The sequence below is a fragment of the Misgurnus anguillicaudatus genome, chromosome 9, assembly GCF_027580225.2.
Source record: "Misgurnus anguillicaudatus chromosome 9, ASM2758022v2, whole genome shotgun sequence".
Lineage (NCBI taxonomy): Eukaryota > Metazoa > Chordata > Actinopteri > Cypriniformes > Cobitidae > Misgurnus > Misgurnus anguillicaudatus.
This window is the reverse complement of record NC_073345.2, coordinates 18,748,631-18,764,277: the sequence shown is the minus strand read 5'-3', so window position 1 is coordinate 18,764,277 and position 15,647 is coordinate 18,748,631. Positions and strand designations below refer to the sequence as shown.

Genomic DNA, 15,647 nt, shown 5'->3' with positions numbered 1-15,647 from the left:
TAATTTAGTGTGTTGTTAGTGTTAGTTTAGTGTAAATAAATATTTTAAATAGTTTTTTGTTAAATTTTATGCTGTTTTTATTGGGTAAATAAGACACATGCTAAAAATAAATCCCTCAAAAACATATTTTATTTTTTATTTTTATTATTGAAGATATTTTTTTACACTTTTTTTACATTTTATATAAAATTGTAAGTACATGTGGCCGTATTTTCAGAACACAGAATGAATGTGATTTTTTCAAGGTATCACTTGGCTTTAGCTTGCATCAGGTGCAGCGGTCTTGCTGCACAGTCGACCCAGCAGACCAGCCATCTGTAATAGAGAGTTCACCCCTTCTGCCACTTTCATATGGGTATAACCGATCTCCTGGACACACAAATAAGAATACAGTTAAACTGCATGCTGTATGTTTTTTAGAGTACAAAAAAAACCCTATAAAAAACACAAATTAAAGATCTACTCTACCAGTCAAAAGTCTAAATTAAAGGTCGATATATGTTGTTTTTCAGGGCCGATGTCGATACTGATTATTACAGATCGAGTTGATAACCAAAATTTTCAATTGAGATTCATTTTTATAAAAATTTTACACCATTATATATATATATATATATATAAATTTATCTCAAAACTAAGACTCTAACAAAAACGTTCAATGCTTTGAAGCATTTTTAATTCTGACTTTTTAAGAAATGTTAATTATAACATTCATATTAATAAAAACTAAAAAGAGCATGAAGCACCCATAAACATAACAAACTAAAAAAAAACTGAATTCAATAAATAAATTATTTTCTAAATACTTAAATGTTGGATACATTAGTAGAACTATTCAGTTAATCATTTTGCATATCAATGGATAGCACAATTTGAATTTATAAAATAAGTGTAAATAATTTAAATGCCTTATAGCTACATTGTGTATGTTGTTAAAAAGACAGCAAATGTTTTCCTGAAACTATAACATTAATGCCATATTATAGGCACACTTAGTTAGTTCAATAGCGTATTTCTTAAGTATATAGTCGCCAAAACAGGAGTTTAAGCATGCCCGTGTGTGTTTCTCAACATTTATATGTAATAAACAAGTCGCAAAAAATCTCAATCTGACACTTGTTGCAAGAAGTTTGAGGTGGCTGTGCGCGAATGCATGAGAGCACCGATTGAAGACCAATGTGCTTAAGTTCTTTATGCTTTAAAATGGCTTGTTTTAAAAAATTATGTGCAAATGCCAGCTCGGTCAACTGCCTGAAATGTTCGCTAAACTCTTGTATTGCAGTGTCCAGCTTGCTTGCAGAGCGAAATCCTTGTATACTATGGATGTGAAATCGATTCAGTCTACATGCTGCTAATAATGCATAAATCTTGTGAAACCTGCAGGAAACACTCAACGATGTGCCAAAAATCAGGCTCTGATTATAGTAAGGTGTTTTGCAACTTCAGTGTAATGGATTGTGATTTATTGCAACATCTGATGCTGCCTTTCCTTTGAGAGCCAACTGATGCTTCAATCTGAAGCAGCTTCAGTTAGCAAGTGCTTTCGGTGTCAGTGCTAAACTTTCAGTGCCATCAGAGCCAAATAGTGCATTTTACGATTAAATTCATACCTGCAAACTCACAAGAGGTGGAAAGGCTGACAAGGTTCCGAATAAAATTTGTGTAGGGGGGCTGCAGGTCCCTCCCCAAGAGAAAAATTGAGAATTTAACATGTAGCATTCTGGTGCATTTAAACGCAAAAATGAAAAAAGTCTAAAGTCATAATTTAGCAATTGTAAAATTGAGAAAAGGGGGAAAACAGAATTGTGAAGTGTTACACGGCCTACACTGATTATACTGTGTTTGATTTCATTTAACTCTGTTGTCATGTGTAGCACGACAACGCTGTAATATAGGGATCGTCTGGGAACTATTGCTGCTTGGGTCATCGAGGCGGTCTCATTTAAGGAAAGTAACCGTTAAATTGCAAAGAAAGAAAGAAATTACAGTATTCAGGGCTGCTGCTTGCCAAATGGGCTGGCCTTATTAGATTTGGTTGAATTTTGCAGAAAAGCAACTATTTTGCAGGTATGCAAACTACTTTATCGGCAAATAAAATGGCTGACGTAGATAATCTGAAAAAAAGCTTAATATCGACGTCAATAATCGGTCCACCCCTAGTCTGAGTTTCTTTGATCTTTTGGTCTAACAGCTAATGCTGAAATGCTTGAATTTAATCAATAGTGAATATATTCTTGTAGACAAATGCTAATTGCGCCTTTAGTATAAATATTGGATAAGTTAGATAACACTGAGCCCAGCCTAAATCTGATGCTTTCCAAATAGTGGAAGAAGCTAAACTATAAGATAGTTTTGGTTTATTTAAAATTTTTGGTCATAGCATAATTCTGACACTTTCCATTTTCCAGGATTTCCTGCAGCACTTTGCAGTTTGGGCGGCCCGCCTAAGCTGGGAAACCCTGCCGTGTTAACTAGGTCGTCCAAAAAAACAAATAAAAAAAAAATTAAAATTCACTGCACAAAAAAGGCTGTCAAGTGCATCTCGGAGAATAGTGCAGACGTGCTTCACACCGCGAACGAGCACGCATGTCACACGGCCGAAATGAGTAAAAGACGTGGTCCGTCACTGTCTGGAGGATAATTAGCCACACCGCAAGCGTGCACGTGCGCCACACGGCCAAAATGGTCCGTCACTGACTGGAGGATAACTAGCCAGTTAATAAAACGCGTGTCTGTGTGAACTGTAAGTGGACTTATGTTTTGGGTTTATTTAAGCCTGTTATTGTGTCAGTCTACAGTTTTTGCAAATTTAAAGTAAGTTAGCTGTGATTTTGTTGTTTTAGCAACCTGCTAGCTAGATTGCACGTGCCTGTTGATTAATGTTAGATATAATTGTTGAGCACTCTTGCTCATGTTATTTATATGCATTATTTATATGCTACAGTAGTTACACTCCTTTAAGATAATGTAATTAATAGTGGGAAATAATTAGTTTTTACAATCTTCGCGCTACACCATATGCTTCAGTTTGTGTTTATTAAAGGATTAGTCAATTTTCTTAAAAGAAAAATCCAGACAATTTACTCACCACCATGTCATCCAAAATGCCGATGTCCCTCTCCGCCCAGTCGAGAAGAAACCATGTTTCCTGAGGAAAACATTGCAGGACCCCTCTCACTCCAATGGACCCCAATAGAGCCCAACATTCAATACCCAACTCAACACTCAACAATTATATTCAACGGAGCTTCAAATGACTACAAACAATCCCAAACGAGGCACAAGGGTCCCATCCAGCAAAACGACTGTCACCCTTGACAACAAAAACAACAAATATACACCCCCAAAGCACCACTTCTCGTCATGTAGATCCGGTCGTGATGCGCCAGCTGACCCCACTCAATACGTCATGACGTCAAGAGGTCACAGAGGACGAACCCGAAACTCCACCCCGGTGTTTACAAGCGTCTTGAAAGAGGACCGTTCCTACATTGTTGTATGTCAACTGATACTAATTAATGTCTTTGTGGCAGTTTATTGTTTAAAATGGTCCGCAAATGTGCGTTTTATATATGTAACACGTGACCTCTCTACGTCACGACGCATTTACGTTAGGTCGCGCTGGACCGGACCTAGACAAAAAGTTGTGGTCTAAAAGTGTACATTTATTTTTCTTGTCAAAAATGACAATCGTTTCGCTAGATAAGACCCTTATGCCTTGTTTGTGTTGAGTTATGTATTAAATGTTGGGCTCTATTAAAGTCCATTAAAATGAGAAAAATCCTGCAATGTTTTCCTCAAAAAACATAATTTCTTCTCGACTGAACAAAGAAAGACATCAACATTTTGGATGACATGGTGGTGAGTAAATTATCTGGATTTTTCTTTTAAGAAAATGGACTAATCCTTCAACCCCATCTGTTAAAAACATTTAATTAATAATCTAGTATGTGTTCATTTTCTGTCATTGTTTCTTCAAAATTAAGTTTTATTTGGGTGTTTTAAATAAAAATATTTTCATTTTCATCATGACGCATACAGCCCGCCCTTTGATTGTCGCACCTCCGGCTCCGCCCACCCGTCCAACCCTACCACCTTAACTAACAAATTTTCTGTGGGAAACCCTGATTTTTAATTGATTAGTTTTCACTATTGTTTATATTTTAGAATAATAGTGAAGAATAAGTGCATCTCAAAACCTTTTGAGATGTCAAAACCTTTGACTGGTAGTTTATGTATTTGACATATTAAGTAGGCTACCTTAATATACTCCAGTTTCAAATATTCGGCCATCTGAAAGGTTTTACAAACTCTAAAGATGTTTCCAATTATGTCCTCTGGTGAGTATCCTAACAACCAAAGCTGTTCAATAATCTTGTAGAAAGAAGAGTTTGCGTTACTCAGTTTGTTTGATTTTTATACTTGTGCTGCTGTTTATGTTTTTGGTACCTTGTAGGCTTCATCGATGTTGGCATTCACACAGTGTTCTAGCATGTTCTTAACCAGCAGAGGATGGGGCTCATCACACACCTGCAAAAGCATAACTAGTTGTACATCCGATATATATATTAATATCTACATGTAACCAGTATAAAAAAACATCCACCATTACCTTGAAGACATTTTCACTGTTGATGTAACCAAATCCAGAATTTGTTGACTGCAAGTTGTTCAGGGCCTAAAGATCCAGATAAAAGATATTTGAGCACTATAATCATCAGTCGCCCAAAGTTTAACAACAGTCCGACAGACTGACCTGTCTCATGTCACCCTGAGCGGTAAAGATGATGGCTTCCAGGCCATCATTGGTGACATGCAAATTCTCCGTTTCCACCACCTCCATCAGACGCATCATAATCTGCTCGTCTGTCAGCTTGCTGTACCGCAACACAGCGCAGCGGGACTGGATGGGCTCTGCAACCAAATATCACTCTTAACTCTTAAAATAATGTGTTCACTTATGTTACAGCTGTGCTGGGACTTGGTTTAAGCACAATGGTTTTACAAACTCATTTGTTGCACATCATCAAAGATTTAAATGATAATCAACTTACCAATGATCTTATCTGATGCATTGCACGCCAGAGCAAAGCGTGTGGTTTTGGAGTATATCTCCATGGTTCTTCTCAGAGCCTGCTGGGCCCCATCTGTCATGCTAATAAAAAATAAATATTGTGCTTTACATTAAAGTAAGTATTTTCTTATTTAACTTTCACTTATAATAAACTCATTACCTGTCAGCTTCATCCAGAATGATGATCTTGTGGCGACCTTTTGGTAGTGTGACCTTTTGTTGGGCAAACATTTTGATCTTGTTTCTCACAACATCGATTCCACTAAAATGAATTGTGACACAAAATATGAATGAGCTCATTCCAATCCTCTATGGGGTGGTTTCCTGGACAGGCATTTTCCTACTTCCAGAATAAAATGCATGTTTGAGCTGCCTTAACCAGTGTTGTTTTTTCAAACCAGTGTGGTTTGAGTGCAAGGCCTAGTCCTGGATTAATCTAAACCCTGTCTGGGAAGCCACCGGATTTGTTTTGCTTAAACAGAGAGGTTATGTGCAACCTGTTCAGAGGCATTACCTTCAACAAACATTTTTACAGTGAAAACATTATAAAGCCTTGCTTATTCAGGTAAAAGCTAAAGGCCGGTTTCACATACAAGGCTAAGTTTAAGCCAGGACTATGCCTTAGTTAAATTAGGGTATTTTAGTCACTTTTATAAAAATGCCTAAAAAAAGACTGGTGATTCTTGAGACAAAACAATGACAGTGACATATTTTAAGTCAGTGCAAGTTATTTTTAGTTAAGACAACTCAAACATTGATTTTAGTCTGGGACTAAGCTTAGGCAATGTCTGTGAAACCGGGGAAAAGTGTGTAATTTGCAAATAACTATAGGTATTCCCCCCAAAAGTGTAAACACTATGTCCCTGTGGTTATATCAACACATTTCTCAGTTTGTTTTAAAATCACGACTGAGACCCGAAAGTGTGAATTCAGGGCAGGATCATCTGTTTGTCCTACTAATGGTCATCTCAGTGATGCTAGTGGCACAAAAATTGCACACCTTGGCTTTAAATGAGTCCTAGTCATAAAACAAAGGCTCTTACCGGTCATTAGAGGCATTCAGTTCAAGCACAGCATCTTTCATAGCTGGGCCGAGAAGAGCTCTAGCCAAACACAAAATGCTGGTAGTTTTTCCAGTGCCAGGAGGACCCTAAAACAAAATGTGATTTTTGTTTACATGACATAGCAAGTCTTAATTAAAAAAATATTACATTTTGATAAAAAACATTTTCACTTACAGCAATGATGATGTTTGGCACATTTCCTTCTCTTGCGAACACCTGTGATAGTAATGGGGCAAAAACAGGAAATGTGTCAATGTGTCCAAAGGTCTGTAAACCTAAGTTGCTATAAGAAACATCTATTGTACTTCTGCTGTTGTTGTGTAGGAATTATTAAGTAGTCCAGTTTCACCTAGAACTTTAACAAGCTTAGTATATTTCCTACACACAACACTTCCAACCTGTAACCGTTAGTTACCCCATAAACATTATCAAAATATAATAAAATAACTATACTGACCTCCAATCTGCTGACAGTTTCCTCGTTCCCCACAATTTCATTCAACTTCAGAGGTCTGTATTTTTCAACCCTAATAAAACAACAAATTTCAAACAAGTATGTAAATTGAGAAGAATTATTCGTCACAAGAAACGTGCAGGCGGGTCAGCTACTGTAAAAAAATAGCGTAGCTAGTAATAGTAGAATCTGATATATATAATTTAGGAATATATGTGCAGCGCTGCGCATACCGACCAATATGACATCACAGTACCGCGAGAATGACGTGCTCTTGAATGGCTCTCGCAGTACTGTGATGTTATAAGCCGATCAATCTTGCGCAGCGCAACGTGAAGTTCAACACAACTTATGCTTAGTTAAACTAATAGCTAATGACTATAAATACCAGCGAATACTTTTTGTGAGGTGAGCTGCATATCTAGGGGTTTATAGCCATCGTATCCGCTTTTAATCTCTCTAAAAGGCCACGGATTTTGCAGTATCCCTGTAGCTCAACTGGTTTGCGTTAGCAGCGAAAATGTTGTGGATTTAATTATTTTTATACGCACTTACATGCAAAGTAACTCACTTTAGATAAAATCGTCTGCCAATGCATAAATGTAAATGTACAGTCGGATATTTACTGGTTGGTCTATAGCGTGCTAGGTTTATCAACTCTGAATTTATCAAAATGCTACAACAGTGATGTTAAAATCGCCACAAACAGTACCATGGTAGCTCATAAGCAGTCGTCGATGATTTAGGTGCAGTGTCGTCCTTTTTAGAAGGCGCGTCTGCTTGACTTTGTTCACTGTCTGCCTCTTTCATCTCAACATCCATGTTGTCGGTCTGTAACGCACGTTCCCGCCACGACAGGAGCAAAACAGAACCTAAAGTGACGTAACTTCCGTCGACTGCAGCGCGTAGTGCGCGAGGGGTCCCTCTGTGATGATTTGTCGTTATATTTTGTTTTTGTTGTGTTATTATGTTATAGAATATGTTGTTTAAATGTGTGAAATGAAATATATAATTTGTAATGTATTATAATAGTAATTTGATTTTTTTCTAAATTGTTTTAAATACTGTAAAATGACACAAGCCTACGTTTACATCTTAAACTTTTAAGGTGAAATAAAGGTTCCTAAATGGAAAATTAAAATAGCCTGACATATTGTTTAATGTCTATTTTTCAGGTTTAAAGTCTGAAATGGTTACATGTAACACATGTAATGGCAAATTATGGGTCCTCTTCTTTGCCACATACCTGAATGTCTTTCCACAAGATGTAAATTTTTTATAACTGTTCAGTTGTTTACTTAATAAAAATATATTTCAATTATTAGATTATTAAACTAATTTTAACCATCTGACTGGAAAAGTTGTTTAATTTCACAACCTTCAGTACATATGTTGGCAAACCTAAGATTTCCCATTTGCCAAGATGTGCCAGGACAAGTGACACAGTTCTCTCATCATACGCTTTTAGAAAAAGGTACAGAAGCTGTCACTGGGGCGGTACCCTTTAAAAAAATAGGCTACAGCTTTCTACTAACCGCTGCATTTTTGTTAGGGACATAGTGGTACTATCTTTAACTAAATGGTATAGGATCTTTTTAAAGGGAACAGCTTTTTTTACCTCTTTTCTCAATGTACATAAAACATCACATGCCCCCCACCTTTAAAGGAAAGGATGGGTTTGGTTAACTTAGTCTTGCTTTATTATCCAGTTTAGTTAAAGGTAGTCTTCTGGAGGAATACCTTTATGTAATAGTAGACTATACTATCATTAAAATATTAATAAAATAATAACTGTAAAAGGTAAAAAAAATATTTTGGTGAAACAGTTGGACACCATCTAACTTCTTACATAACATTTTGAACCATCTGAAATGTTACACATTGTTTAAACATTTTAACCTTCAGAACATCTGTTGATAAACCTACAATTTCCCACACATGAGAGGAGGGGCTGTACAGTATATAAGACAGGTCAAGTGACCTCAGTTCACTCAACATACTGAAAACATGAAGGCGTTCATTCCCATTCTCCTAGCTGCTCTGTGCTTTGAAGGACTGAAGGCACAGTGTCCTGAACCAAATGCCCTACAAGATGCTTATGGGAACAAGCTCTGCGCCCGCATGTTTGAACACAGCAGTTTTTACAATGAAGAGAGCTGTAAAGGCCAGTACATAGATGTTTATCCTGACGATGACTATCCCATTATGACATGGACTTGGAACAACCGCATCTCATCTCTCGTGGTGAGTAAGTTATGCAGTCTGACAGTGTGGTCCAAGTCTAAGAAGGAAGGCTACAAGAAGAAGTTTTCTGCTGGCATTGTGCACCACCTTAAGGACGTGCAGAAGGGGCTGTTTGGAGACTGGAACGACTCCATCTCAGGATACTACTGCACATGTTAGACATGCTAGACAGAAACAACGCCAAAGAAAGAAACTCAAAAGACATTAACATACATTATGATGTTAATGAGACATGAACAGCTGTAGACCCTGGTGAATGTATGTTTTCAAATGTTCAATTAAAACTTCTCAATGAACATTTATTTGGTACACAAGCATTGTTTTTTTCTGACATCTGTTTGTGATATTTTAAGATAATCTGTAAGTGATTTAAGCAGCATGTTTCTGCAGGGAATATCTTCAGGCGATCACATGCATAAATGTTCAGAAAAAATAAAGTCCTGCTTTGGTTCAATTCAGTAGTATTTTTAATATATACTGTTTTTGTAATGACTTATACATAATGTGATCTGAAATATAATATTTGATCAAATAAAAGTACAAACAGATACAAAATACATGAAACTGCACAAAGATAAATATTGTGTATTTATCATTTAATAGGCTTACTACATTTTTTTTATTTGACTGCTCTATAAAACAAAATGTGACCCAGTATGTGAAAACCCAGATAAAGTTTTTTTGTGATTTACTGTTTTCTTCATAAAATCATCCTACATAATGTAAAGAACATATAACATGATATCTTTAATATTAACTCATGTCAAAAATGAAAATCAATGTGAAGTCAATGACAGAAATCAAACTTTAAATAAAATTATGTGATCTTAGCCTGGATTTCACAGACAAGGACAAGGTCACAAACATAAAAAATCTTAGGAGCAGCATTTGAAGTGGATCAAACATTTCATAGAAGTGGTCTTAAACCAAAACCAAAACCAAGATCTTGTCTTAGGACAACTTTGATTAACTTTTTTGATCCACTTTCTTCAGTAAACTTTGACTATAAAATGTTAGCACTAATCACAAAACATCTTATTTACAGATGATCAGTGTTGGGGGTAACGCATTACAAGTAACGCACACTATGTAATAATATTACTTTTCTGAAGTAACGAGTAAAGTAATGCATTACTTTTTAAATGTAGCCTACACTTTAATATTTAAGTTACTTTTTAAAAAAAGTAATGCAAGTTACTTTTTTAGTTTAATTAATTTGATTAAAAAAATTATGTATGGAATTAAACTAAACGTAGTTACATTATGCACAATATGTGTACACACTTGTGTGGGAACAGTTTGAGTCAAACTGAGATGGCAGGCCAGACCTCAACATTTTTGTGATGAAATATGCAATTTCTGAATGCAGAACTTTTTAGTCATAAAAGGGTCATTCTACGGAAATATAAATTTTTCTGTCCATAGCCTTTATAGAAATATTACACTTGAAAAACACTTTAGGGTTACAATTTTTTATATTTTAAAATGACACAATATGTTATTTGAACAATTACACCTTCTTGAGGCATCAATGTAGCAATATTTAATATGTATCAATAAATTAAAATTCCAAACACCACAGAAGTGCCCGTCCCCACAGTCATGTACAGAACGAAAAATGCTTTATTTTGAGATCAAAAACAGTGTTTTCTTCCATTTAAAATATAATAATGTGTCCATAACTATCAAATAAATTATGTAAATTACATTAAAAAACAAAATGCTAAATAAATATTATAAAATATATAATGAAAGTAGTGGTCCCCTGGAGTTGTGTCACTGGTGTTACCGTTTAACAAAAAAGCTTTTATTTTTTAATAAAAATCACACTGATGACATCACTTCTTAAGAATCATTAAGAGCTTCGTGCAAATATACATATGTAAAAATATGGTACAGCATACTGTAAAAAAACCTCTGCAAACACATTCACATCAATCCATTCAATCTATGTAGTGAATGACAGATTAGGACATGTTTGTATTGAAAACTTAACTTGTAACATTATATAAGCTATCTTTTTTTAATTGCACTTTTCACCTCACTGTTTATTAAACAGCATAAAGTATAGGCTGGTTTAATATTTTTTTACAAGGGCCTTCAGTGCATCTGTTGGCAAACCTGAGGTTTCTCACATGCGTTACTCATAAGGAGCTGGACCAAGTATATAGTCAGGTCAAGTGACATTAGTTCACTCAACAGACTGAAAACATGAAGGCGTTCATTGCTGTTCTCCTGGCTGCTCTGTGCTTTGAAGGACTGAATGCAGAGTGTCCTCAACCAAATGCACTTCAAGACGATGATGGAAACAAGCTCTGTGTTCGCTTTTTTGAGCACAGCAGCTACTACTATGACTCGAGCTGCTACGGCGACTTTTTGAACGTTTATCCCAACGAAGACGTTCCCATCATCCCCAAGGCTTGGGACAACCGTGTCTCTTCTCTTGTGGTGGGCAGATCCTGCAGTCTGACAGTGTGGTCCAAGACTAAGAAGCAAGGCTATAAGAAGAAGTTTTCTGCTGGCATTGTGTACCACCTCAAAGAAGTGCAGAAAGGGCTGTTTGGAGACTGGAACGACTCCTTGTCGGGATACTACTGCACATGTTAGACTTCAAAGAAGTGCATAAGCTCAATGAACTTTAACATTTAATGTTAATGGAAAATAAGAACAGCTGTAAACCCTATACATGCATGTTTTCAGATGTTCAGTATAATTTCTGCTCATTGTAATTCTATTCAAGATCTACAAAGGAATTAAATATCAAATGTTACTGCAAGAATGTCTTTGAATGTCTGATGAAAATGTCTTTCTTTCCTTTTATCATACTACAATGAAGCATAAAGTCAGTAAAATCTTTAAGTCATGCATTATTATCTGTATTTTAACATATCATAATACTCCTCAATACTGTAATAGCGTGTAATAGACAAATAGTTATACTGGACAGTCAGGAGCTATATAGCTTATACAGCAAAAACAGATACAAACAATTCGTTTCGGTTTAATTAGTCTTGCACTACATGTAAAATTGAAAAAACAAAAATATATGAAACAACATTAAAGCCACATTAAAACATATACATAAATATCACCTGGCCAATCAAACTGGTCCTGTAGTTGGACAGTTTGATATTGAGCAACAAGGATCTCTCTCTCTCTTTCTCTCTCTCTCTCTCTCTGATCCAAGGCTACAGTGTTTAAATACAGTAACTAAAGTATATTTACACAGTGGTTGGCAATAATGCAATGAGTTCAATACTGCAATAAGTTTTAGGTTGATGCATATAGCAGAGAGACTGGTAATTCCCACATGGAAAGAACCTATATGAGGATATATGCACATATAGGAAACCTATATGCAGCTTATATGCACATATATGCTGCATATATACAGCATATATGCTCATGTATGTATATGCTGCATATACATATGCCACATATAGGCAAAATTGAGGTGCATAAATGTGCATATACAGGCCATATAGGTCTCCTGTATTGTTTCTTTATATATCCACATAATGTAAACCCTATACATTAAGATATGTCTATTATATATAGTTCATGGCAGGATCTGGTCATTTTTCAGCTCATATCTCACTTTGGCAACTGTCATACATGATGCCTAGCTCAAATTTTCTATTATCAAGGCAACAAGAACTGTGCAAACACTTAAAATTGGTAATACATGTAATTGGCATGTTATGGATATGGCAATTAGAGGAGATGAAAAGCTATGATGTCTAAACATTTTCCTGAAACATTTACAAGGACAATACTTTCTTGTATGAAGATAGTGGAAAAGGACATGTCATATTAACACCTATATTAAAACATGTATGTTACAGGTTCTTTCCAAAGACAAAAGAGTTATGCTCTTTTAAACAGAAAGAATGTGAAACATGTATGTTGGTTATTTATTTTTTAGCTTTTTTGATTTTACACACATGAAGTGCTATCATTTCACATATGTTATATTGCAACTTATATAATATGTTTTTATATCATGCAGCCCTAAAGCGAATGCAATGCTTAACTAGGTGAGCTACAGGAAAATAGCTTTCTCAGTCTATTTTCTATCTCTTTTCAGTTTATTTTCTGTACATTTATAGATAGATTTCTAACATCAGCAACTTGTAGATCAATAAATCATGTCTGAAAAAGCAGCTAATGAGCTGGTTGACATTAAACCCCGGGAGAAGAGCTCTGAGCCACCTGCAGTGAGCTCAACAACCACTTTTCCCCCCAGGTATTAATGATAAGACCGGCAAGAGTGTCTAATCACTTAACCATATAGGCCCAGGCTGATTCTTGGTCCTGAATGGGACTGGTGTTAAAATTATTTTCTTCAAATGCAAGAATGGTGTAAATGCAACAATGTCTAGGAGTATATTACAGACGGGCATAAAAACATTTGATGTGTCTTTTGGGATTTTTTGGGAACCTTAAACATACACAAGATATGTTATTATCTATTTTTGGTTCATTCTGATTTACCTGAAATGGCATTTTCTCATTGATGATAAAAGCACAATGCTGCACATTGTGATGGCAGGTATCACTTATGTGCTGAGATACATTGAGTAGAAGGTCACACCCCATGATGCCTGTGACTTGCCTTTTCTGCCCAATGGGGGAGGAATAAAATCTAATTATGAGAGGAGGTATCAGGAGGTACCATCTCTCCTCTCCTCACTCTTAACTTTCTCTTCATTCAGACCAGCAGGTTGTAATGTGTTTAACAAGCAGTCAACAATAACAAGACGATTGTTCTACTACCATACTGGAAAAATTCCCATCAACTGAGGTAAGAATTAATAGATAAATAAAACATATACTATTTATATTTATATATTTTCTATACAATAAAATGTATTCAATATTTAAAGATGAAACCACTTTTGTAAATGTGAACTTTTTACAGTAATTAGTGGATTTGGTTAAAGGAATATTTTTAAAGTTATGCATGCTCATATGATTAAGGGTTATTTAATATTGCCATACAATGTTTTACATTCATATACGATTACTACTTCCAATGTTGGTGGTGGTTTGATTTTGTATCCGTATTATGTTACCAAGAATACAGATTTTCATATCCTCAATTTTTATTAACAAGTGTACAGAATAAAAAAGATTTGAAAATCATCTAAAACAACAAAACCACCTTATTCAGCTTTTAAGTGGAAGTATAATAAAAAAGAAAGACACACTTTTAAAGTACCAAGCACGCAGCATTAGTTTATATTAATAAGTAACAGATTATTTTCTCTCTGGAGGATTTCTTCACTGCACTGCTACACCTCCCCACTGAGTCTCATCCAAAACACAACCAGCTGAGACCCAGCAAAACAATTACAGCTCTGCAACAGAGATTACTTTAACAGCCTGGAGGAGCCAATAGCGTTGTGTCTTCTTAGGGAACTACAACATAAGACATCTGAGATGAGTTGAGATGTTATCTACCACATGCATTTATCTGGACTCTTATGGGATTTGTTTTGCTGTATTCCTCTAGGGTTAATCTGGTTACTGCAAGTGAACATAATGTCTAACAACATGGCCAAGATTGCAGATGCTCGAAAGACAGTGGAGCAATTAAAGTTAGAGGTTAATATTGACAGAATGATGGTAAGTCACCTAAACAATTCATCTTATATATTATATCAAAGAATTAATTTAATAGACTTTTATGGCAAACATGCTTTATTTGATACCTGTCCTTTGTTAATATTAGTTTAATGCAAGTCCAGTTGTTCATGTTACTTCTTTGCACAGATGTCAAAGGTATTAGTGAGTGTTAAAATGAACATTAAGATTAATAAATGTTGTTTCGTTCATTCTTAGAACCTGATGGTAAAATCCATATATATGGGATGTTATTTGTAGAGGTTGGCAGCGTTTTTATTTTTGTATGCAGGTATCTAAAGCTGCAGCTGAACTGATGGCTTACTGTGAAGCGCATGCAAAAGAAGATCCCCTGGTAGCACCTGTGCCATCCTCAGAAAACCCGTTCAGAGAGAAAAAGATTTTCTGTACTGTTTTGTAGATGTTATTTATAGGGCACATTTTTATTTTATTTTGTAGGATAATTCAAAGACCTGAAGCCAAATGTTTCGCTGATATTTTACATAATTTGAAACATGACTTTTTATCTCTCTCATGCAGGCTACCATAACTGTAATGTTTCTGGATTATTTAATTTTTTAACTTAAATATATGTATAATAAAACTTTGCAATTGGATAATTTCTTCTGTAGTAGCTTCTAAACAAAAATGTATTATTTTTGTGAAATATTTCTATAAAAAAGGTATTTATCTTAGAAACTAATGATGTTCATCTCAAGCACTAAGACGTTGATGTGTTTCACAGATTTGACCCATTTTTATTTGTTTTATTTTTCATTTATTATTGATGTTTATCAGCAAAATCATTGAAGTCTACAGCTCATGTCAGTTAAATAGATTTATGAACTAGGGGATGTAATAAAACAGCTAATTTGCCAGGAAATGTAAACATTGCATTAATATGCATGCACCTGATTTCAATAAGTTATTATTACCATTTTCAAATTTAAAAATGTCAAGTGGAAATAAGATAAGACAATATAAAATTTCGTCTCATGGTGGCGCTGTTTCCTATCCCACACAGCTGCTCTGAATGCTGCTTGCTTTATCTAAACAATAAAAGAGAGCAAAGTTCATTTTTCTTTGCGTTTGTTTGTTTGGTTTTCTCTGTCAGTTTCCGTGAATGCATAGGTTATACATTAACTTTCAATACCCTCCTTGTACAAAGCCATTGTGTGCCTTATAG

General features: G+C 35.2%; 4 protein-coding genes across 5 annotated transcripts; 3 read left to right on the top strand and 1 right to left on the bottom strand.

Moving 5' to 3' along the window:
- Positions 1 to 126: 126 nt before the first annotated feature.
- Positions 127 to 7,494, bottom strand: rfc2 (replication factor C (activator 1) 2). Its single transcript, XM_055179858.2, has 11 exons — positions 7,305 to 7,494; positions 6,596 to 6,665; positions 6,313 to 6,354; positions 6,118 to 6,224; positions 5,235 to 5,336; positions 5,055 to 5,155; positions 4,757 to 4,914; positions 4,613 to 4,678; positions 4,450 to 4,530; positions 4,261 to 4,374; positions 127 to 369 (listed from the first exon to the last, which is right to left on the bottom strand). Exons 1-11 carry the CDS (start codon positions 7,412 to 7,414, stop codon positions 259 to 261), a joined length of 1,062 nt encoding a protein of 353 aa, XP_055035833.1. The 5' UTR covers positions 7,415 to 7,494; the 3' UTR covers positions 127 to 258.
- Positions 7,495 to 8,569: 1,075 nt separating this feature from the next.
- On the top strand, positions 8,570 to 9,290 carry LOC129423535 (syncollin-like). The gene has a single exon (XM_055179859.2). The coding sequence runs from the start codon at positions 8,600 to 8,602 to the stop codon at positions 8,993 to 8,995; it is 396 nt and encodes a 131-aa protein (XP_055035834.2). The 5' UTR covers positions 8,570 to 8,599; the 3' UTR covers positions 8,996 to 9,290.
- Positions 9,291 to 11,028: 1,738 nt separating this feature from the next.
- Positions 11,029 to 11,615, top strand: LOC129423939 (syncollin). Its single transcript, XM_055180480.2, has one exon. The coding sequence runs from the start codon at positions 11,048 to 11,050 to the stop codon at positions 11,441 to 11,443; it is 396 nt and encodes a 131-aa protein (XP_055036455.1). The 5' UTR covers positions 11,029 to 11,047; the 3' UTR covers positions 11,444 to 11,615.
- Positions 11,616 to 13,485: 1,870 nt separating this feature from the next.
- gng8 (guanine nucleotide binding protein (G protein), gamma 8) lies at positions 13,486 to 15,537 on the top strand. 2 transcript variants are annotated; one of them, XM_055179967.2, is made up of 3 exons: positions 13,486 to 13,640; positions 14,352 to 14,464; positions 14,754 to 15,537. In XM_055179967.2, exons 2-3 carry the CDS (start codon positions 14,381 to 14,383, stop codon positions 14,880 to 14,882), a joined length of 213 nt encoding a protein of 70 aa, XP_055035942.1. In that variant the 5' UTR covers positions 13,486 to 13,640; positions 14,352 to 14,380; the 3' UTR covers positions 14,883 to 15,537. The 2 variants fall into 2 exon arrangements, with proteins under 2 accessions (XP_055035942.1, XP_055035941.2); XM_055179966.2 differs by having other exon boundaries at positions 13,509 to 13,640; positions 14,113 to 14,464.
- The last annotated feature ends 110 nt before the right edge of the window (positions 15,538 to 15,647 follow it).

What these genes read in the sequence shown, in the direction of transcription:
- rfc2 (XM_055179858.2), bottom strand. Translation starts at nt 7,414, where the DNA reads ATGGATGTTGAGATGAAAGAGGCAGACAGTGAACAAAGTCAAGCAGAC. An exon ending in CTCAGGGTGACATGAGACAG is followed by an intron (nt 4,679 to 4,756) that starts GTCAGTCTGTCG and finishes CTGGATCTTTAG; the next exon opens with GCCCTGAACAACTTGCAGTC. An exon ending in ACAGTGAAAATGTCTTCAAG is followed by an intron (nt 4,531 to 4,612) that starts GTAATGGTGGAT and finishes ATGCTTTTGCAG; the next exon opens with GTGTGTGATGAGCCCCATCC.
- LOC129423535 (XM_055179859.2), top strand. Translation starts at nt 8,600, where the DNA reads ATGAAGGCGTTCATTCCCATTCTCCTAGCTGCTCTGTGCTTTGAAGGA.
- LOC129423939 (XM_055180480.2), top strand. Translation starts at nt 11,048, where the DNA reads ATGAAGGCGTTCATTGCTGTTCTCCTGGCTGCTCTGTGCTTTGAAGGA.
- gng8 (XM_055179966.2), top strand. Translation starts at nt 14,303, where the DNA reads ATGCATTTATCTGGACTCTTATGGGATTTGTTTTGCTGTATTCCTCTA. An exon ending in TTAATATTGACAGAATGATG is followed by an intron (nt 14,465 to 14,753) that starts GTAAGTCACCTA and finishes TTTTGTATGCAG; the next exon opens with GTATCTAAAGCTGCAGCTGA.